Consider the following 23,274-nt stretch of genomic DNA (forward strand, 5'->3'; position numbering starts at 1 on the left):
TTCAGAGCGCGCGCGCGAGCGAATATGGATCTCGACAGATTCGAACGGGACAATTCGGTGAATTGTTTGTTGGCCTCGGCGGTGCCTCCTGTTTGCCGGACTGAACCCTGCAGTTTGGGCATCGATGAGGCAGGCAGAGGACCAGTACTGGGTATGAATTCAAATAGATGGGGGAAAGCTAGTGTCTTTGGGGTACTGGCTCAAAAACCATCGTCCAGGCTGAATCTTGTAACTCGCCGGATTATATGGATTTCTAGGTAGTCTAATTGCCTGTTGGTGTAAAGCTAACTTAAATATTGCAGTGTTATCTTGTAAACATAGTAATAATTAATGCAGTCTTGATTTGCAGCCCTTTTTCTCATTTTGTGCTAATACGCTTCCGATCCTTAAATCCACAAATATCCTCATGCTACTTTTACAAGGTTGACTCAGCCTTCCATCCTTCGGAGGTGGGTAAAATGAGAACCCAAAATTGTTGGGGGCAATATGCTGACTCTGTAAACTGCTTAGAGAGGGCTGTAAAGCACCGTGAAGTAGTATATAAGTCTTAATGCTATTGCTAAATGCTATTGCTATTTACTGCACATTCATATGTGTTACCTATTGTAGCAATAGTGTTGTAGCTTAAGTACTGTCAAAGCAGTTTTTCCAAGCCATTTCATTTGTATTGCCTAGTTATTTTACAAGGACGTTTGCTAATTTTATACTTTTTGTAGAGATAACCGAGGATGAATAACCTTTTTTGTGTGTCTCCCCGCCCCCCAGGTCCCATGGTCTACGGAATCTGTTACTGTCCTGTGTCTCGGCAAAGAGACCTAGAGACTTTGAAAGTAGCAGGTAAAAGGAGTTTCAGGTTGTGATTGTACTTCAGTAATATTGCAACTGTGTCACAGAACAAAGGGTCTGTACAAAAAGAAAACAAAAATACTCTGCTTTTTATTGGGGAAGATAGGGGAATCATGTTTATTTCTTCCATGCCACATCGCCTGAAAATGATCTTTTTCCTCTTGCTTTCAGATTCTAAAACTCTGACAGAAACTCAACGGGAAGAACTCTTTGAGAAAATAGATGCTGCTAAGGAATATGTAGGATGGGCCCTACGCATCCTCTCCCCCAATTTCATCTCAACTAGTATGCAGAGGCGGTGAGTGTGGTAGACAAGGCAGTCTCTCTATTAGGTGGATTAAATCTTAGGTTTTAAAAGATGCCACACATTTCTCTAAAATTATTCCTCTGTCTGGCCTATCCCTCACTGGAATTGGAACATATGTGTCCTATGGATCTAATTATAATGTGGAATCACTATATATCATATATATATATACACCTGGAGAGTTGGTTGAATTATCATTAACCATCCAAAATGATGTAGCTGTAGTAGAGTATAATGTTTAGGTAATTTTTTTAAAAAAATTGTCCGGAGCAAATTAGACACATTATATAACCATATTTTTAATGTCATCCAAAGTTACAAAACAGTTCATTTCTTTGTTTCATTGATTGTAGCATACAATGGGTCATCCTATTTCTAATTATTTTTATTTGCCCAGAATGAGAATCATTAATTTGTTTTTGTATATGAACATTGCAGCGTCACATCTGTTTTTATCCTCACAACAACAATCCATTTAAGTAGACTTAAAAATGATACCTCTCATCACCCTGGCAGCTATATTAACAGTGGGGATTAGATTAGGTTCCTCTTAATTTAGTTAGAATCCTTAATGACAAATCACATTATCTAGCTAATTTCAGTTTCTATCCACCTCTTTTCTGATAAGCTTCATAGTCAATTGTCCTCATCAATCAATGTGATTTCCTTTTACTTGCAGGATGAAGTACAACTTGAATGCTCTATCCCACGATACAGCCATTGGCCTAATCCAGCATGCACTAGATTCTGGTGTGCAACTTGCAGAGGTAAACTAGCTTAGTGCCCTAGACTGCCAGGAAGTAGCCAGAAATCCTCCATTCCCCTCACTCTTAATTAGTATTTTTGTTTTCAGGTTTTTGTAGACACAGTGGGACCAGCAGAGAAATATCAAGAAAAGCTAAAGCAGCAGTTTCCTGAGCTGGCGGTTACAGTGAAGCCCAAGGCAGACTCTCTCTTCCCTACTGTAAGCGCAGCCAGCATCTGTGCCAAGGTGAATGCAAAACTCCTTTGTCTCCAATTCCATGTATGTTATGTTATCTAGTGAGATGCGCAGATTGGCCCATCAGCTCAATTAACCACCAGGCCTGTCTTAATTTAGATAAAAAATTGTCCATTATTGAAGAAAGAATGCTAAATTATATGGAGTTTTCATATGGTGCAGAAGTCAGTCCCTGTGATCTTATCTTTTACAATCTCTAGGTAGCCAGGGACAGGATTGTAAAGAATTGGAAATTCTTGGAAAAACTGGAAGATGCAGAATTGGATTATGGCTCAGGCTATCCCAATGGTAAATTCTATTTTATTCTTTTAGTTCCTTCTATGCATTTGGAGCAGTGATGGGATTCAAAAAAAATTATTACTGGTTCTGTGGGCGTGGCTGGGTGGGTGTGGCAGGGGAAGGATACTGTAAAATCTCCATTCCCTCCCCAATCCAGGGGAAAGTTCCTGCAAAATCCCCATTTCCTCCCGATCAGCTGGAACTCGGGAGGCAGAGAATAGATGTGGGGGGGGGGGCAGTTAGAGGTGGTATTTACCGGTTCTCCGAACTACTCAAAATTTCCACTATCGGTTCTCCAGAACTGGTCAGAACCTGCTGAATACCACCTGTGATTTGGAGCTGTGCAAAGTGATAATGATGTTTAGATTTAAAATAAGATTAGACAAGCAGAAAACATTTGCTTTGTGAAGAGCATCTAATTCAGGGTGACAGCTGGATGGCCATGCTATTTTTCATGATACTCCATTCTGTAATATCTTTCTAGTCATCTAAGGCTCTTCACTCGAAAATGGAGGTAATAGGAATGCCAGTTGCAGGAACCACCATGTATTGTTTTCATGCCATGGCCTAATAGGGTTTTACACTGAAAAGAGAAGACATTTTTCCCCCAGTCTTACGTTTAAATCATAATTAAAGTTAAATGATTTTTTCCCGATGAGATGTCATCATTTCTTACTCCATTAAGGTAGATAGTTATGGTGCCAAAACGTCACTGTTCTTCAACTGATGCCATAGTTTGCATCTGATGCAGTGATGGGGTTTCCAAACCCTACGACTAAGGTGCGGTTGTAATGTGAAAGTGGAGCTATAACATGTTGCAATTGTAGAGGAGAGTGGGGAAAAAAAGGGTTATCTTAATGTTTGTTATATGCTTTGCCTAATCTCTGCTCCTTTAGCGTAAGTAGTGGCCTGAAATATATTGTTTGATAAAAGGACTTTGCAGATAATATGCAAAGCTTCTTAGCCATCCCTTCTCTCCCCAGATCCCAAGACTAAAGAATGGCTCGTTCAAAACCTGGACCCAATCTTTGGCTACCCACAGTTTGTACGTTTTAGCTGGAGCACAGCTCAGCTCATTCTGGAGAACAAAGCTGTGCCTGTTCATTGGTATGTGGATGAACAAGCTATGAGGTGGGCTGACGGATAAAGATTATAATGGAGAGTTAAGGAGAATTTAAATAACTACACACAGCTGCTACTATATATTGTGATGTGTCAGAAGTTTCATTCTCAGAGTTTAATTCTTGCAGAAGGAAACACTTTTTCTCAAAGACAACAGTTGGGTTGGGGAGTGTATTATTTATTTATTAGATTTTTATCCTGCTTTTATTACTTTATAAATAAGTCTAGGTGGCAAGCATACTTAATACTCCTCTCTTCTCCTGTTTTCTCCACAACAACCATCCAGTGGCTGAGAGAGAGTGAGTGGTCCAAAGTCACCCAGTTGGGTGGGGCTAGAACTCAGAGTCTCCTAGTTTCTAGGCCAGGACCTTAATCACTACAGCAGACTGATGGAGAACAGGAAGTGCATGACATACTGGTATTGATTGGACACCGAGTAAGTAGGGATGAGGTGAATTTGGATGACTAAAAGAGTAGGTGAAGAGTTTGGGTTGCTATTTGAATAGTAGGTATGTGTGGAGGATTAAATAGAAGGAATGTGGGTTGTATTTGATCTGAATGGGTCATTTTATCTGTAGAATTTATTCCTTAAAGTGATTTATCATTTATGAGCGAGGATTTCCTGTTTCCCTTCAAGGTTAGTTCTGCTTATTCCCTGATGCCTTGTTCTCTACATGATAATGTGAATAGATGGGGGATGTTTAAAACGCTGCAGGTCTAGGAATTGATGATCCCAGGGAATAATTAGAATGCCTGTCACTAGTTTTCACAACTCTTGAGAAACCCATCAAGCAGCTCTCCCATTTAATTTCAAGTGTTTTTGTTACCTGCCATCTCACAATGACTTTGGCAGTAATGCAAGACAATACAGGAGCTGGAGATGCAAAAAAACCCCAAACCCCTATTTTATCCCTAGCAGCAACCTGATACTATTTGGATGCAGGGAAAAGGACTAGATACCGAAACGCTTTTTAGCAAGGTATCCTAAGAACTAAGAAGATTGTGGGAAAGCAGTGGTCAGTGGTTGCAGCAAGATTCACTGAGTACTTTATGTTTCTCAAACTAGCACAGAAGAGCACAGTAGTAAAGTAGGATACACCTCAATCTTTCATTTCTCCCTATCTTTGCTTCCTTCATCAGGGATGATGCTGAAGATGACCCATCCCAGCAGAGTGCAAAGTTCTTGCTGAGCTACTTTAGCCGGAAGGTTTCCCCCTCCAAGCGTACACCCCATCGCTTCTTTTATGAACGCAAACTGGAGACAGTGAGCAGCTTGTAGATGGTGGCAGGTGATTTTCTTCTTGTTGAAAATTATCTTACGTTGGCTTGACAGATAACTGACATCTAGTTTTTAACGGACAGTCACATATCCTTTGAGCCACAGCTACAAAACATGTGAAACCCAAAGGTTTAACTGAAAGATACAAAATTAAACAGAAAGAATACATGTTCTTCCTGGAGACCCTCTTGCCCCTGTGATTTACTGTAATTTTTTTTAGTTAATAAATTATCAAAAACTGATTGCAAGTCTTTTTGTCTGATGTAAATTAATAGGCGCTGATGCCTAATGAAAGCTAAACTAAAGTGACTGAGATGCATGAACGCTAGGAAAAATGCACGTGAAAAACCACACTTTTTAAAAATGACCTCTCTTAAACAGGAAGACAAAAAACCCCTGACTTTCATCCAAAAGAGAAAATGATTGATCTACTGCTCTATGCCAATTAACTGCCATTTTGAACCTTAGCATGGCATGGGATCAGTTTTGTGCTGTTGATCTGGAAGTGAATTTAGTTTATCCTAACACAGTTTCATGAACACAAATAGTTCTTTCAACCCCTGACCTTTTCTAAGAGGAATTAACAAACAGTGACCATCTTCACTTCAAGGATACCACTAAGATTGGACAAAAAATATGAAACAAAAGAAAATTCAATTTACAATCCGTCATTAAGTAACCATTTGAAGTTATGACAGATCCATCAAAAAAGCACTTACAGATTCAAAGTTTATGGCCTCTGCTCTCCCTCCCTTGGGTCATGTGACCTCAGCAACTAGATCACTTTTACAGCTGTTAGTGGCATCCCAACTCTGATTTAAATGTTTTTGCCAGAAACTTGTTTATTTCCGGTGTCTTGGAAAAATGCCAAAAACAAACTGGGTTCGCTTCACCCCTGACATTCACTTCGTGATTGTTGCATTCACTTAATGATTGCCACAAAAAAGGTAGTAAGCACTGATGATGATACCTAATTTGGGTAACGAAACATCTGCAAGAAAACAAGCAAGCTCAGAGAGCACCAAGGATCCCTCAAAGGTCATAAAAACAGGTGCTGTCACCTTTTGACATGTGTAACAACATGATCATAGCTTTTGGCTCAATTCCAGTACTAATTTGACTCTATGTATGCATATATGCTGGGTTACATAATGAAATTAAAAATTATGGTAGAAATAAAAATCACACCAAGAAACCCTTCTTAGTTAAGACTTTTTTTTGTATATTTTTTTGTCCAGTCTGGCTTTTCTTAAAGTGAAGATGGGCTACTGCTTGGAAAAGATCAAGAGTTGAAAGAAATATTTGTGATCATGAAACTGAAATGAAGTCCCTGTTTGAAATTTCACTTAAATCACAAACTGATCAGCTGATCTTTCAACCCATCGACACCATATTTATCCTCTTTACAGGGTTATTACAGAAGACACTTAAAGGGAGCATCATTGAAATGTTGCTGTTACTGCTGTTGCTTGGCAATAGGACACTGCACCAGGGTGGAAGAGAATAAACTTTTGCATATAGCAGGCCTTTATTTTTAATATAATGTATTATCTTTCCTGTTTCCAGCCCTGTTACTCCTTTGATGTATATAATTCCATTTTGTCTTCCAAGTTTGCACATGCTCTTCTACTTCAGTTCCTCATCTCTTTCCTCTCTAAAAGCTTGGCATGTTTCTTTCTATTTTAAGACACCCTACTCCCTCTTTGAACAAGTTCCTTTCATTTCTCTTCAAGAGCCTCCAAGATCTGCTTCTGTACCAAGCCTCTTTTGACATAGAAGATTATTAGTGTACTTGTGTTTGACTATCCTCCCTTCTCATCTGTCTAAATTAATTTCCAGGCTTTCCATCTCCTTTCCCTTTCCTTAGAGACTAAGTCATGTTTGTTGCATCCTTCTTGGCAGTGATAGAACATGGCCTCTTCAGCAGGACATAACAATCCTATTTCAGGGTTATATAATCCAATCTTGAAAGCTTAGCTTAGTCCATAAATAGATAGCTTGTGGCCTGCAGATGCTCTTCCCAGCAGCTCCAAGTAGCATAGATAATGGTGAGATACATTGGGAGTTGTAATTCAACAATATCTGGATGGCCTCTGATTGTTATCAAGTGGAATAATGGAAAAAAGACACTTATTTACATTAATATCCTGTGCGTCATTCAAAAAATCCTTTTACTACAATGCCAATAGCCCAGATGTCAGTATGCCTTCATGCAGTGTGTAACTAGTCACTATATTTTGTCAACTAGTTTGTGATATATGAAAAATCAAAAGGATATTTTGAAATAAAGATAGAAATTTTACCACATTTCTGTCCATAATGTCATTACACATTTAACCAAGTTGACTGTTTCCTTGGTCAGATCTTAGGTGTTTTAGTAACAAGCTTTTGGAAGTGTGAAATATACAATTTGTCAAAGAAATGTAGTTTCCCATAAGCCCTTGCCCCAGGAGAGTATTGGCAACGTTTCATGATATTACTAATCCTCTTATATGGTATATGATAAATTGGGCAGAGATTCTTTTTTTTAGAGCTGTATACCAGTGGTGGGTTGCTAACTGGTTTATTACCGGTTTGCCCGTGCATGCGCAGAAGCGTCTGGGCAGGTGGGCAGAGCCTCCCGCTGCTGCTACTGGTTGGGCCGAGGAGCAACCCACCTCTGCTGTACACATGCCTTCTAGAATAATCACTAAAATTCAGTCCTCTACACTGATTTTTTTTACACATTTCATAATAAAACACAAACACGCACTCCATTTTTTATTTCCCATAATATTAATAGGTTTAAATCAATCCACAATATGAAATTTGTAGTAAGGGTAGCCAAGGTAAACAGGAATGTGAAATATAGCTGATAAATGATGGATGGGAAGACGAAGATGAGTGTACAATATTACAAGAGAGATTTGAATAGTGTTTAGAGTGGAGAGGATAGTTGGTGGGAAAAGCTCAAGGAGCACTATGTAAAGATGTGAGCATGACAACTCTTGGACTCTCACTGCCACCATGGATTAGATGTTTTCTGACTGGCATATATCTACACTGATCACTTCTGTTTAGATGCTATGTATATTACCCAAGGGTTTTCCTTGACTTATGGGTTGTTTATTATGTAATCATGCTTTATTGCACAATCTCTCCCTCTCTGCCCCTCCCTCCCTCTCCACTCGGACTGGGTTGCTTTGAAAAATAAATTCAGTTTTGGATGTAATCCAGTTTAGTAACCTAGCAATGCTGCTCCCCCAGTAACCATTGCTTTCAAGTTTACAAATGCAACAGGAAAGTCAGCCATGCTGGACTCTAAGCTAACTTTTCCTATCTCCCCTTTTCTTTTTGAGCTCAGGAAGATCCTTCCATTTTACTTGAGTCCTACTTGCAATTGTATTTGAAGCCATGGCAACAACTGAGGCTAACTTTTCCAGCATTGATTATTTCACTCCACACCCCCACCTCTCCTTGTTCGTTCTCTCCCTTGCAGATATTTTCCTTCAGCTAATGCCTGTGAAGGCTGCTTTCCCTTCAGCTAATGCTCATGAATGGCCTTTTGCATTCTACGACGACTTTCTTGAGCCAGCTCTTAGGACACAAAGAATATGGAGAATATGGAATATGCTTACTGTTCTCTAATACCTTTTCTACTCTGAATAATTGGGGAAATCTTGGTTCTAGGCAAGTTCCCAAGAGGTGCCCTAATGTTCCAACGTCTACTGCTAGGGCATAGCGCTCAGAGTCCTAGAAAGTGCCGATTCACAGTCTACGCCACAAGATGCACAGAGTTGTAGAAGATGGCAGGAAGCTGGTAGTATGGGATGTGACAGAATTGCATAGATCACAAGCGATCCCCCCAATCCCCAGGCAATCACTGGAGAGGGGGCTTTTTTTTCCTCCTGGAAGAATAGTTACCTTGGATTAGAATCCACTTCCACTGCCCTCCATGTCTTCTATAAAAATAAAACGCTTCTGCAAATTCCTTCTCAGACGCTGAAGTAGAAGGTTACCCCTGCAAGGGCTCACACGGTCTTTCCTTTCCTTGCCTGCCTTGTTGACGTCTACCTCTTTTACGCTGTTGCTCTCTTTGAGGTGAGAATAAGAGGTGGAGAAGGCTGCGTCAGAGGCATCCAGCATCAGGCATTGGCAAGGGTCAGCGCTTACTATGAAAGCATCATCCCAGATGTTCTCACACAGCTCCTTGCCATCCTTATACATCTAAGGAGGGGAAAAAGCCACATGTTACAAAAAAAACACGTCTTCCTTGGGAGGTACTACTCTAACCCCATTCAGGTTTGAAAGCAACTGGAATGGATTGTGAAGTTTAGAAACTTAAGAATATGAAAAGTATTGCAGTCTTCCCACAAAGGGCATAATACAAAGAACTTGAGCAGTCTAACATGATTTGATTTCTAAAAACGAGAACCATTGTGATTTAATTTTTTCAGGAAGTCATGTTCCTGTCTCTAATGCTGATTGTTCTGTTCCTTGGGTAGAATATAACTTGATATTTCTGTGTGGATATACTATGATAAGCTTCATAACATCAAAGACACTTCATTTATTAATATTGTACAGATACTTTCATGGGGAAGGAAAGGGATAAATGTGGCAGGTGAATCCATAAAATGACAATTGGCCACCACCCCTTTCTAACAAAAATGTCTTTCCTATTAGCTTCAAGGCAAGCATCCTCCTCTTGCCTGCATTTCTATTCCAGTATACAAATTACATCATGTTGTTGAAAGAGACAATCCAATCATTTTTAGTGAGGTTAGTAGAAAATAATGGTCAATTTTCTCTTTTCTCAGTCTCTATATTTCATGGTAAATCACCTTTGTCTATCAATAATTATTCCAGACTGGTATATTTGTTTATAAACCAAGATGAAACTTGCTTTCTAACTTCTACAATATTTCAAGAAAACAAACACAGGGCAAGGAGTTAGCAATGATAAGGTAGTTGTTACTGCCATATAAGCTTTAACTTTCAGGTATTTTTCATTTGAATTTGCCACTTTGAAAAAGTTGTGGATTTTTCAGCCACATACACCATTAGTATACATAGTAAGCTAATATATATATATATATATATATATATATATATATATATATATATATATATATATATATATATATATATATATATATATATATATATACACACACACACATATACATACATACATACATACATACATACATACATACATACATACATACATACAGATATGTTTGTGTGCACGTGTATGTTCCAGCATAACTCTGGAACGCTTTGAGCAATTTCAACCAAACGTGGTACACACATGACTTACTATCTGGAGAAAAGTATTGTGGGGATAAGATACCCCTAAAGCCCTTGGAGTGTGTGTTATGTTAAGATACAGCCTGTTGTGCCTTAAAATGGCTTCTACTTTATGGCTGTAAAATGGCTTCTACCATGCAGCATAGTGGAGTTGCCATGATAATGGCTTCACAGTACTCCACAAGGGGCTCCCTTTGGGAAGGGGGAAAATCCAACATTAGAAATTACATTTGGTCTGGACATTTCCCCCTATAAATAAATACCCGGGCAACGACGGGTTATCGGCTGGTTTTATATAAAACTAGGTGTATGTAATAAGAGCTCATGGAGACCATTGAGAATTGCCAGGCTTTGGGAAACTGAAAAACACTTACAGGATGAAGACATTTGACTATAAACTTTTGGCTATATCTGGCATTTTCTTCTTATTTCCTATTCTTATTTCCCTCCATCTGAGAATACTTTTCTTTGATTTTTTTCCCTTGAATGCTAGAAATCATTCAGATTTGAGAAAAAGCAAGCTTTGCTATATAAATCATGTCAGTTAAACTCAAATTGTACTGGGCAAGTGTTATTAACACTGAAAACTTTGGATTGGATTTTAGTGTAATTGCCGCCTTTCAGGAAAACGCAGTTCCTGCCCCCCCCACACACACTTTCCACAGTTACTCTTCCCAAACATGCTTGAGTTTCCGAAGTCACAGCCTACGCATCATTTTCAGGCCCTGTACAAACATATACCATATGTTCCCTCACATAAACATCATATGATCTCATCCAATGCATGCAAATTTTAAAAGCATTTGTCTGAATTCTGATATTAGGTTTTCTGTATTTCTGAAACTCCTGTACTCCATAAGTCAAGATATCTACTTTTTACCCAACATATCTGAAGGAACAAACTATTCAGCTGAAAGAGATTAACCACCAGAAGTGGCTTTAATTAAATTGTATGTTTGTTTTTCCTGGTCCAATCTGTCTTTTGCCTTGGCTTTGCCTACTTTTTGGAATGTTGTCTCCAACACAGTGGCCCTTTGCACAGACGCCTTTAGACTGCAGCAAGCAACACAAGAATGGTTCTGCTTATGGCAAAGCAGCACCTTTAGTGTCCTCACCTGGCCAAAGGAATGACATTCCTGACTGCAGTTATGTCCATCAGCTCCCCAGGGCCAGTTGCCAGGGCAGGTCACATCTTCTCTGCAAGCATCATACCTGGGTGGACAATAGATTTGAGTGCTAAGAAAGACAGCTCATTGGTGTTTGGCTCAATTTGACCATAATCCCGGGGGGGGGGGGTCTCGCAAATTTTAGCAAGGGGTTCTCTGCCTGGCTGCTGGGTGGGCATGACCATGGTGGGCGGGACCTAGTCAGCCTCCTGTACCATGGTGTGTGTGTGGGTGTTTTTGCCCTCCATGGGCTCCGGAGGCTTTCTTCAAGGATCTGGGAGGGTGAAAATGACCCCCGGGGTTTAGAGGCCCTCTGGAGGCCAGAAATTTCCCGAACTCCTGGTAGACCCGTTTTTTTGCCCTCCCCGACCTTCCACACGCACTCTGCACTTATCTGCATCCAAAACAGGCCATCCAAAATGGGGATTCCTGGGAGGGTCAGGGTCAGCCAGGAGTGGGATGTGGGGGTTCTCTGAACTGTACAGAATCTTAGCTAGAGTTCTCCTGTACCCCTGCGAACCCCCAGCAGCCCACCCCTGAAATAAACCCAAATTCACTCAGTGAGACTTATGATAAACTAGAAATTTGAATTAAAACTTTTTGGAGTAGCCCCTTTTCAGTTCAGGAGAGGACCTCAGATGTTTATATTCAACCAAAAAAAGCTGACATTCTCTTTCATTGCTGGGTTAACTTTTACGCTAGTTCCTGATAGCTTCTCTGTCCTTCTCTGAGCACCCTACCGCACAAATTTATTCATTTTTTAAAATATACTTTATAATAATAAAATAATAAAACAAAATAATAACAAAATAGTAAAAGCAAACAGATGGTAATGTTCTCCAAACAAATTTTGTATTCCCTTGCTACCCAAGTCAAATTTCCAAACCTAAATCATCCCTTTTGCCTGATGTTAATTTTCCAGAAGGGAATCACTTAACCTTGTCAGGAAAAGTTTTGTTTTTAAGCTTTAAAACTATATTCCCCTCATAGCAAGGTTGAACCAATAGATAATAGGACATTAGTTTTCTCAAATTTTTAGCAATTTAAAATTACTATACCAGGCTAGTATATCTGTTTGTTTTGTAGATGATAGCAAAGGCCTTTGCTGCCATCTAGTTTTCATCCTGATTTTTGCAGCCCAATCATGGTAATCCTAAATAACACTTCTCTAAATAAATAATATATAATGGCCTTAAATATGTGTATCTCTTCAGAAATATGGTCTCTTCTTTTCAGATAACAGGTAAAGGATCATGGTTCTATTTAGCCCAATGTACATATCTTCTTCTTCGCCATATCCGTCATCAGATGTTGGCGATCCTATTTTTATCAACAGCCGCAAGAAAAAGTGCTGTTGAGTTTTGTCCAAACCAGTCCCTTAGATTCTGAAGCCATGATATTCTTCTTCTACCTGGACCTCGTTTGCCTTCAATCTTTCCTTGGAGGATTAAGTGAAGTATGCTGTATTTTTCTGGGTGTATATATGTATGTTTTCAATTATAGAAAAGAAGACAGAGCTATTTGTTACATTTACTCAATGTCTTCTACTTTCAACAGGTTTTGTACTTAATTCTTCCTCCCTAGCAGGATGGCCTCTTCTAGATGTGGAGATGTGATAACTTACCACTGGTCACAGAAATTCTGGCAGAGAGGTACAGCCATCAGGGCTGTGGGTTGTTGATGATGAGGCCATTGAGCAGCAATGGGGGAGCAGTGGTAAAAACAATCCAGTTGCTGAAGGTACTCCTCACACCTGCCAAAATGAATCAAACAACAGCAAGCATAAATATTGACCCAAAGATACAGGGGAGAAAAGCAAGGCAGGCATCTGTTCCTCCCCATTTTGGTAATTAGTGATCAGAAAGGCTGGCAGAGGAAAAGTCATGAAACAGGCTAGGGGTAAAATGCTATAGGTTCGCACTGGTTCGCGTGAATCTTTAGGGACGATTGTCGTTGGTTCTGTAAACCGGTAGTAAACAAAATTCCGAGGATTACCCGGCTCAGCTGTGAGCCACGTGATCATTGGAAGCTTTTCCCCCAACTTCTTAAAGCATTTTATTTCCTGCTGGTTCGGGCGAATAGGGTTATTCAGGGTTAAGCAGGGGGGGAAAAGCTTCTGACAATCACGCAGATCAGCTGAACATTTTTTCACTTCTTAAGGCATTTTTTTACTACTGTTTCAGATGAGTAGGTAGTAAAAAATGCTTTAAAATTTTTTTAAAGTTGACCACGCCACCCAGTCACACGACCCACCCTCCCACCAAGCCATGCCTACCAAGCCACGCCTAGAGAACCTTTGGCAATTTTTTTTACATTTAACCACTGGACAGGGCCCAGCTTCACAAGCCCTAGAGGCCCATGGCTGACATAGGTAGGGTCCCCTTCATTTCAGAAGTGCAGTCTTGGGGATGACCTGATGCTGAGGCTTCCACAATGATTCCAAGATCCAGCACTGGCTCTGGAAAGTTCTTGGGCAACTTCTGGTGAGCAACAGGCATCTATAGAAAGAAACCTTCTATCAGCATCTCTATTTCTTTGGCATGAGATTAGCTATAGTATTATCCTTCTGCAAACTACCCCTCCAACAATTGCAGTCCAGACCAAGGAAGATGTATGCCAGATCAACAGTCAAAATACGGTTATAGCAATAGCACTTACTTATATACCGCTTCACAGTCCTCTCTAAGCGGTTTACAGAGTCAGCATATTTCTGCCAACAATCTGGATCCTCATTTTACCCACCTCGGAAGGATGGAAGGCTGAGTCAACCTTGAGATTCGATCTGCCAAATTGCAGGCAGCCAGCACTCAGCAAAAGTAGCCTGCAATACTGCATTCTAACCATTGCGCCGCTGCAGCTCCTAGACTCTCAGCAAGTCAACAATATATATGTATGTATGTATGTATGTATGTATGCATGTATTATATATATATATATATATATATATATATATATATACTGTATATACTGTATATACTGTATATACTGTATATACTGTATATACTGTATATACTGTATATACTGTATATACTGTATATACTGTATATACTGTATATACTGTATATACTGTATATAATATATATATACTGTATATATTTCCTTTGACTTATCTTGTTTTCAGGATTTTAACTGCAAGGCACCCATAGTTGCTATGGTGTCAGATGGCCTTGAAATCATCATCATCATCCATATTATGGATATTTTATACTCACCCTACGGTACTCTCATTTTCTCTCCCTGCTACATAATTCTACAAAGCTTCTAAAAAGGAGCCATACTTACTTTCTGCATACATCTGGCAGATACCCAACTCTTCTTCTGCGCTTGGATTGGCTTTGTGCTTCCCTCCAGATAAGCAGTGATCTGTATTCTTTGCATTGACCCAAAACATGGTCAGTGCCGAAGCCATCACCATTATCCAATTGGTATTGCCACTACCTCTCATGACTAGAAAACAAGGGCAGAGGGAACAAGGAAAAACTGAATTGGTGTGGAGAAGCTTGCTTCTCTGTTTTCTAGCATGCCAGCCAGCCAGCCAATCAGGTTATAGGAGACGGCTCCCACACCCCAGGTATATCTTCCGGCAGTAACACCCTGGATACATCATACTTTCATCCCTGTCCACCAATTCCCTGAATCTTGCTTCTTCCTTGATAAGCTACTAAGATGCTGCAATTAAATTATTCCTACTGCTCATTGTTTGACTTCTGCAGCTGTGGTCCACTCTCATTGCTAGGTAATTCAAGGCAGCCAAATGCCGGCAATTCTACAGCACCCGGATTAGGGCTAGCTGTCATGATAAACACCAGCAGCTCCCTTCTTAAAGAGAAGATATTGTTAAGAAAAATGTGAATGCCTCCATCTTCATGGAAAAATTAAAAAATGTGTAAGCAAATTGCACATTTATGTAAACAAGCACGAAACGAGGAGGGACACAATTTCAGGAAAGATTTATACAAGGTGGGCAAAGAAAAGAAGGTTGAGGCTTTCACCACAGTTCAGCCTGCAGGAATATTCCACAGTGATCACTATACTGTGGAATGCGCCAATTGGTTTATGACATGACATACAAGTCATTGTTGAGGAACTTACCAGTAGCTACATGGGATGTCACAAGCAATGTGTGCAGAGGTTATAAATTCTACCCCTCATCCAGAGGGCAATCCGGCTTTGCAGTGGTATTTTGCTTAAATGAACAACTTCTTGGTTGCATTTGCTATTGGCTATAAACCTCACCTTGAGGGATAGATTAGATATGGAGGGAAAGGACAATTTTTACCAGAAAAACCCAAGGAAAGTTGTGATCCATCTGAGAAATAGAATCTTAATGTGGAAATGTCGAAAACTTGGCCACTTGAGACTACACCTGACATCTCTTTCACTTTTATTTTTCTTGCTTCTTTTGATTGAAAATTTTTCATTCAGATGCTTAGTAATCATTCTTCCTCCTCCTCGTGGAATGGGGGGGTGGGAACTCCATCAAAATGAAATGCAGATGAAGGAGAGGTTGTTATGATCAGTCAGAAAGCCTGAAGCTGATGGCGTAATGAAAAAAAAAAGCACTTTTGGGACCTGAAGCTGATAGCGTGTCAGTGCAGAGGTGTATCAGCACCATTAAGCCAGGCTGCCTGTCTCCTGAAGCTCAGCGTGCCTTGCTACCTATGGACAGACACGTCTTGTGTGTGTCGATTCTGTCTAAGTCTCATCTGTGGAAAGATGTGGCTTTAATTAATGTTTGCAAAGTGTTCTGATAAGCCTGAAGATAGCATTGCGGTAGAAATGGGTGGGGTGTGTGTGAAGGAAGATATGGGAAGATGATAACACCAGAGACAGAGAAACAGCAGAGGCATAAGTTGTTTAACGGACAATATAAAGCTCATCACATCTCAACTCCTGCTTCCTGGTACAGCTTGAACACCCTCTTTCAAATTTGGTTGTTTATTTTTGTTTTATTGCATTTATAAAATATTACCAGTACAACAAAAATATAAATGCCACATTTGATATATTTAAAGGGTAACAGCTACAAATACCCTTCGTAATATACAATTAGAGAAGAAAAAAAAGTCATGGTAATATGTAATTGCAAAGAAAATCAGTTTAAACTTAGACAAAACATCCATCCATCCATCCTCCACTGTTGTATGCCAAAAGCCAATTTATCTTTCCAATGTAACTTACCATAGTTCTTTGACAATCCCTGCCCACAGGAAGAAATAGTAACCATATGAGCAATCAAGTTCATGAAATCCAAAATATTGGGGACCTGGACTTCATGCATCTTGCACATACATAAGTCACTTTGTTTCTTCCTGTCCCCTGGGAAATTCTGCACATACTTCCTGCAAGTGTGGGTCCTAAAAATAATGAGCCTTTGTAGAGGGAACATGCATTGGTGAACAAAAAAAGACAGTGGATCCATATTTCCTGCATCTTTTGTTGTTGGGTCCTTGAACAAAGTGTGCCAGAGGGTAAAATCTCACTACAACAGCAACTATTTTCAAGGCAAGGTGTCTCTCTACCCCATCCTTTCTTTCGTGATATCAAATTTTGGTGAGGCAGTCCATGAAATACGAGTCTAGATTTCCAGTTCCCTAGAAACAGTCACCTTGAGTATTAAGATGCAGAAATTTGACAAGCAATCTTTGTTTCAAAGCTGAATAAAATCAGCTTTGCAATGCCTCCTGGCTAAGATATATACAAAATGATCTGATTCCCTCATATTAAATTATTGCTTTTTAAATCATGATGAGCAAAGTCAATGGGGAAACTAATTCAATTAACAACCTTGTTACTAAATTAACAACTGCAGAGGTTCACTTAACAATTGTGGCAAGAAAGGTTTTTATACTGGGACAAAACTCACGTAACAAATGTTTCAATTAGCAACACAAATTTTGGGCTCAATTGTGGTCGTTAGTCCAGGACTGCCTGTATATATGTTGCCAGTGGTCTAATTTATCTCATGTTTTGTTGGAGCTCTTGCATTTTAGCATTAAAGACCATGAGAATTGAAAAAAGAATACAGATGCAGAGTATGGGATATTAGTGGTGGCACAGAGAAAGACGGAACTACATCATAGGATATGAAACTGGAGAAACACAGCAGCCTGTGGAGATAAAAACCTAATTTCAACCAAACCCCAACTGATTAGCTGTCTGGGAAAGGAGAATGAATTGCATTTCCTGTGGTTTCTCCCAAACTTTCCAGAAGGACAAGATTAATAGGAATGGGAATTGTGTCATGATCTCGGGGATCTTTTTCTCCCAGATGCATCAATAAAGCTTTGACGTTCAATGAAATGAAAAATGAAAAAAAAAATGGCACTGCTTTGAAAAACCATGGGTGGGAGAACCATCAGTACAGAATCATCCTATCTGCATTTATTACTCCAAACTTTTGGTCACATCTCTGCTTCAGCTTTCATTAATAACCCTGTGCTTCCATGTCAAACCCTGTCTCATAAATCTTATTTCATAAAATGCAAATTATGGGCTGGTTTGATGCTCAAAGTATTTGACAGTGTTTCCCCCTCTTTACTGCAAAAGGTGGCAGCACTTAATTGAACTTGTCTGGGTTCAACAGCTGAGCAGGGCCAGATCTGGTTAGTACAGGGATGGGAGACTATCAGGAAATTTCAGGGCTATAGATTAGACTGGGAGATTGAAAGATATCCTGGAGGAAGGCAACAACAAGCCATTTGTCATGCTGCTGCAAAGAAATTTAATACACGTCTATAAATCCCCAGGAGTCAAGCTTAACTCAGAGGAGATATTACCTTTAATATAGCACACACATATATAGGACCCAGCTCACAATAAAGAAGAATGATAGTTCTTCCTGTCGTGTGCAGCCAAAGGGGGGGGGGGAAGTGATGCAACGTGTTATGCACAAATTTCACCTCTTATACAAAAAGGCAAAATTTGAATTGTAATGGCATGACATGTTTCCATCTTTGCCTGTTATTAAGACTAGCTACACAAGCTTCTTCCTCTTCCGTATTCCTATTACCCCTACCACTACCTTTGGATTGCTTGAAAAGGGACCAAGCTACAACTCCAGTTTCAGATGACAAATTAAACAAAGCATTGTTTCAGGCGATCGGCGTCATCTGTAGCTATCTTAGCTGGTCTGCTTTAAGACTAGTAAGGGTTTGTCAGTAAACTTCAATGTGGCATCAGATAATCAAAAACTGAGCCAGGAACTTTTCAAGTATCCAGGGATTTGGCTATGAATCAGGAGTGGGTTCCGGCAGGCACTACTGCCGGTTTGCTCATGTGTGCGCCGCACGCACACGCTTGATGCACACTGTGTGATTAAAATTGTTCTGCGCATGCGCAGAACCAAAAAACAAGATGGCGGCACCTATGACGCTGCCAGAAGAACCGGTTCAAGGGCGTGGCAGGCCTGGGTCGCTGCTGGTTTCAGCGACTCAGACTGTCAAACCACTACAGGTTCAGCTGAACCGGTCTGAACCGATAGGAACCCACCACTGCTATGAATCCAGTTCTTTGGAATCTACTTTAGCAAATTCCCACTGGTTTCTAATGTTTCATGGTCTCCCCATTTGATTGTAAGCAATCCCAGTTCCAGACTCCTTTTTTGAACTCTCAATGACCTGGAATAGGAATATTTGTCTAATCTCACTTTACATACATGCTATTTTTTTAATCCTATGCAAACATAATTTGCTTTCCCTTATGCTATTTTTAGTGACTCCAATGATCCCATATACTGGGAGATAGGAGACCTACTGTTTGAAAATAAATCTTGGCATCCTTGTTTATAAGACTGGTTTTGCTAGCCTGAATGAATTCGAATTTGAAGCGACTGCCATCCTAAGAGTTGGAGGCAACCCCCCCATTGCCCCTGCACCCAATAAGACCCACTTTAGAGCTAAATAGCTAAATCTTTATGGAGGGATATTCTCCACGCCTAGGAACGCAAAGGGGTCATCCATTATTAAACCTTCCTTTCTTGGCTGACATTGAACAGTGGCTTTATTATGAACTATCCTTTTATTCCCTGGCACACAGCCTGGAAAATACTGATGGCCTCAATCTCAACACAGATTAGGGACACTTTTTTCTGAGCAACTGTCATCCTTGTGGCAGCAATTATGGTAACCAGTTCCTCCATTGATCACAATGGAGCACAAGAAGGCAACCCTCGGAAGCAAAAAGTTCTATGGACACATGTCAATAATATTAGGCTTCCTTGCTCATTTTTGGGGAGTTTTTTTATGAACAAGTCTGATTTGTAATACATCTTCAAGAAACCAGCCAAAATGTATCAGGTCAGATTAGAATTAATAGGATTCCATCCATATAGTTGCAAAAAGAGCATCTTATTTGGAATTTTATTTGAATCAAAGCTGATCTCCAGGATTTAGTGTGTGTATGTATGCATGTGAAGGGGACATTGTTTTAAATTGGAGGAAAATATTCCATAAAGTGCTTTTCCATTAAGTATCCATAATATTTTAGTAAAGTTATGGACAAAAATCCCAACATTTTAATTTTCTTATTTCTAGCACCAAAAATATACAGATACACAAGAAATAGGATAAATGTGGGGTTATCATGTTTTCCTCCTTCTCAAGATAAATGCTTATGGTTTCACTCAAATTATAATTAAACTCTGCACCATTTGTATGTAGCAACTCACTTTTCAAGTTTTAGGAATCCATAAATTTTTGCCAGTGTACAGTATTCTATAAATTACACTGATTTGCACATGGAAAATAGCATGCATACAAAAAATAAACATTCTTTAGAATCTGTAATTATAAGCATCCTTATCTAAAAAGAAGTCTCACAAACTTCAAAAGAATTTCTCTCCCGACCATTGCATTCGTATATGATTGCATTCTTACTAAACTGTCATCTCGGCAAATATGCAGAATGAATTAAGAATGGGTGCTTACTTTAAAGTCTGCCCATTCCTTTGAGCAATTTTCATAAAATAACAAGTAACACAAAGCTCTTAATTCATTTCATATATTTGCCTATTTTCTTAATTTGCCTAATCTTCTCAATGTAAAACGTATTAGAAATTAACTCAGTAAACTTTGCTTATTTGGGGCCCATGCTGTTCAACACAATAGTTCATTAATAAGCTATGTGCCTTCCCCATATCCCCCCCCCCTTCTCTCTCTCACACACACATCTAAAAATTTGAAGCAAATGGGCATCTTGTCCTGTTCAGGAAAATCTTATTTACCTACATAGATATTCTGTCCATAAATTCTAATTGAATATCCTCTTCTGATTCCCGTTTACCCAGGTAAACAGAAGCCTCCTTAACCATAGTAGAGTTCCATATTTACTATAGGATGCAGGTTATATTAAAACCGTTGCCAACAAAGACCTGTTTAAAAACTATAATTAGTTGCATAACTCACACCCCACAACCCCCAGATTGGGACAGTCCCAACCACCTTGGCTGTGAAAAGATTGTGAAGACCTGGGTTTTTTCCTGGACCTAGGCATTGGGGCAAGAATATGGAGTTAGCCCAATATAGGCATGGTGTATGTGATGGAGTTTATAGTGCCTGGTGATCATATTATGACTGTTTTATTATGTTGTCACTTGCTGGAATTGAACAAATCTCCTTAGAGGTTAATTTATATTGTCTTTGTTGTTAGCTGCCCAGCATTCACATGGGTGGCCATATAAAATGTCTAGTAGCTAAATAAACAACAAAAAAAATTAACTTTCTGGCCATTCAGTTGAGGTGGGGTTTTTAATTTGGAATAGCGGACGGCGACCCTTGCTACTCATAAAGGTTTTAGGAAATCCTTCTGGAAACTATCCTATATCTCAGGATTTTAAAAAAAAATCTTTTCAATACTTTATGCTAATGAATCCCCTGAATTAAATTGCAGCCCAACATTACACTAAGATACCTCTGTTAAAGTATGGTCTGACATCCACACTTTACAAACCTAGCAGGTTTCCTTTAACATATGAGTTATACCAATTAGGGGTTCCCTCTTAGCCTACGTTATAATTTTGCAACACGACGATTTTAATTGCATTCGGACGCCAACCTCTCCCCCCCCCCCCAATACATCCAAATCTAATTAAAACTAGGCCGGTAAGAAAACTTACAACCATCCTTATACCCAAGGAAGAACGACCGAGTTTCTTCCTTCCCACCCAAGGAAGAAAGACCGAGAAGAGTTTCTCCTTTTCCATGCCCTGAAATCTTTTGAGACTAAACTAAAACGGATACCTGCAGAATCAATCTCTCTCTCTCCCCCTCTCTCTCCCCCTCCCCTTCCCCCTCCCTCTCCCTCTCCCTCTTTTCCTTCCGAAAAATCGATTCGGCAAATAAACACCCCGATCCCGGATCTTTCCTCAGTAGCCTTCAGACGTGAACTGAACCCGCACTGCAGCCGTACGTTAATTTACAGGCGCCTCTACTTTCAGCAACCCATTCAGGCGCTGGTGGGGCGGGGGTCCTGCAGAGAGTGGAAGGTTAACTTTTAACCCCACCATCCCGCGATCCGCAAAGCGAACTGGCTTCGCCTTCTTGCACCCCACCGGAGCCATCTGTGGGGCTACCTTGCAAGGCGAGGAGGAGGCGGGGCGGCGATTGCGTCCCTGTCTCGGAGTCCCCTCTCGACTCCGGACAGGTTTCGCAGTTGTGACCCGGAGCGGCGCAGCACCCCTCGTTTCGCGGGACGCCTCACCTGGAAGCCGCACGATCCGAATGATTTCCCTCCCCCTCTTCTGATGTCGCCTCGTTCCCTGGTCGAGAGCTTCGGCCGAACGAACCCCGATCTCCCGGTTCTGATCCGGAGGAACTGCGTTGCCGCTGCCGCTGTCACCACGCTCTGCTTTGAAGCAAAGAAGCCGAACTGCCGCCACCGCCGCTGCGGCAATATACCAATCCTCCCCCCCTCCGCCCCCCCGGTGCTCACACGCCTGTCCCAATCGCCGCTAGACGGCCGCCCGTCAGCTCTCGAGTAGGTTCCCAAGGCGGCGCCTGGTTGGGTAAAGGATAAACAGACTTTCTCCACTGAATACTTTCTATGGCGCGTCGGGCCCAGGCAGGGTCCACGCGCTGTCCCCCCCCCCCAAAAAAAAACAAGCCTCTACCCTCAGCAGGAGGAGGAACGCCTTTTTGCCATTCAGATTAACAGCCCCTGGTAGATGAAGTTATCTAATTCTTAAAAAGTAGTAAGTGGGTTTAACCATCACCAGAGTACTTCTTGTGGCGTTCCAAAAGACACTACAGGTCAGTCCCCGGGAATTACTGCTTCACTGGAAGTAATGGGAAAAGAAACAAGTTATTTTATTGTGTAAGCAGGTTGTGTTTTATCTCTGTTTAAGATGTTTCTTTCTGCTACTAAAATGGGAGGATCAACAGAGCTGCATGAAATTTACTCTATCTATCTATCTATCTATCTATCTATCTATCTATCTATCTATCTATCTATCTATCTATCTATCTATCATCTATCTATCTATCTATCTATCTATCTATCTATCTATCATCTATCCATCCATCCATCCATCCATCCATCCATCTATCGCTATCCATCCATCCATATCTATCTGTCTGTCTGTTTGTCTGTCTCTCACACCATACAATTCTTGGTGTTTTACAATGCAATGGCAGGAGCAACAGAACCTCATGAAATTAATGTATTTGTTTATGCAGCTACTCAGATAAGGAGCCACTATTTTCACTTTGACCATCAGTAGTTTGGATCTTGGAGCCTTCGCAGTATGATCATTTTTTTAAAAAATGCGAGACGCAGCTTTGAGCCAGCAGGAAATTCTGCCAGACTGGCCTTTGGTCTGAGCCAGCAGGGAACATCGTGCCCATTGTGATGCAGTTCAGCTACTGGAAATAGGCGATTCGGCTTTATGAACTCCTTTGGGTTCCGACTCAGCCATCATCAGGGGCTGACATAGCTCTGTCGTGTTTTTAAGTTGCTGATCCAGCTGAAAAAAATAATAAGGAGTCAC

General features: G+C 40.4%; 2 protein-coding genes across 4 annotated transcripts; one reads left to right on the plus strand and one right to left on the minus strand.

Moving 5' to 3' along the window:
* RNASEH2A (ribonuclease H2 subunit A) lies at positions 1 to 7,123 on the plus strand. 3 transcript variants are annotated; one of them, XM_032208518.1, is made up of 9 exons: positions 1 to 151; positions 766 to 837; positions 1,018 to 1,144; positions 1,833 to 1,920; positions 2,007 to 2,144; positions 2,354 to 2,441; positions 3,416 to 3,539; positions 4,695 to 4,843; positions 6,243 to 7,123. In XM_032208518.1, the coding sequence occupies exons 1-8, from the start codon at positions 25 to 27 to the stop codon at positions 4,831 to 4,833; spliced, it is 903 nt and encodes a 300-aa protein (XP_032064409.1). In that variant the 5' UTR covers positions 1 to 24; the 3' UTR covers positions 4,834 to 4,843; positions 6,243 to 7,123. The 3 variants fall into 3 exon arrangements, with proteins under 3 accessions (XP_032064409.1, XP_032064410.1, XP_032064408.1); XM_032208519.1 differs by lacking the exon at positions 6,243 to 7,123 and adding an exon at positions 6,072 to 6,212; XM_032208517.1 differs by lacking the exon at positions 6,243 to 7,123 and having other exon boundaries at positions 4,695 to 5,334.
* Positions 7,124 to 7,537: 414 nt separating this feature from the next.
* Positions 7,538 to 22,156, minus strand: RTBDN (retbindin). The gene is made up of 6 exons (XM_032211303.1): positions 21,990 to 22,156; positions 14,574 to 14,738; positions 13,705 to 13,789; positions 12,916 to 13,044; positions 11,241 to 11,337; positions 7,538 to 9,039 (listed from the first exon to the last, which is right to left on the minus strand). The coding sequence occupies exons 2-6, from the start codon at positions 14,734 to 14,736 to the stop codon at positions 8,743 to 8,745; spliced, it is 771 nt and encodes a 256-aa protein (XP_032067194.1). The 5' UTR covers positions 14,737 to 14,738; positions 21,990 to 22,156; the 3' UTR covers positions 7,538 to 8,742.
* Positions 22,157 to 23,274: the final 1,118 nt, after the last annotated feature.

The sequence above is a fragment of the Thamnophis elegans genome, chromosome 2, assembly GCF_009769535.1.
Source record: "Thamnophis elegans isolate rThaEle1 chromosome 2, rThaEle1.pri, whole genome shotgun sequence".
Taxonomy (NCBI): Eukaryota; Metazoa; Chordata; class Lepidosauria; order Squamata; family Colubridae; genus Thamnophis; species Thamnophis elegans.

Excerpts from the sequence above, each read along its gene's own strand:
- RNASEH2A (XM_032208518.1), top strand. The coding sequence starts at position 25 with ATGGATCTCGACAGATTCGAACGGGACAATTCGGTGAATTGTTTGTTG. Across the intron at positions 1,921-2,006 it reads CTGGTGTGCAACTTGCAGAG|GTTTTTGTAGACACAGTGGG; the intron begins GTAAACTAGCTT and ends TTTTGTTTTCAG. Across the intron at positions 2,145-2,353 it reads CAGCCAGCATCTGTGCCAAG|GTAGCCAGGGACAGGATTGT; the intron begins GTGAATGCAAAA and ends TACAATCTCTAG.
- RTBDN (XM_032211303.1), bottom strand. The coding sequence starts at position 14,736 with ATGAGAGGTAGTGGCAATACCAATTGGATAATGGTGATGGCTTCGGCA. Across the intron at positions 13,790-14,573 it reads CTGCCAGATGTATGCAGAAA|ATGCCTGTTGCTCACCAGAA; the intron begins GTAAGTATGGCT and ends TTCTTTCTATAG. Across the intron at positions 9,040-11,240 it reads AATGTCATTCCTTTGGCCAG|ATGTATAAGGATGGCAAGGA; the intron begins GTGAGGACACTA and ends TCCCCTCCTTAG.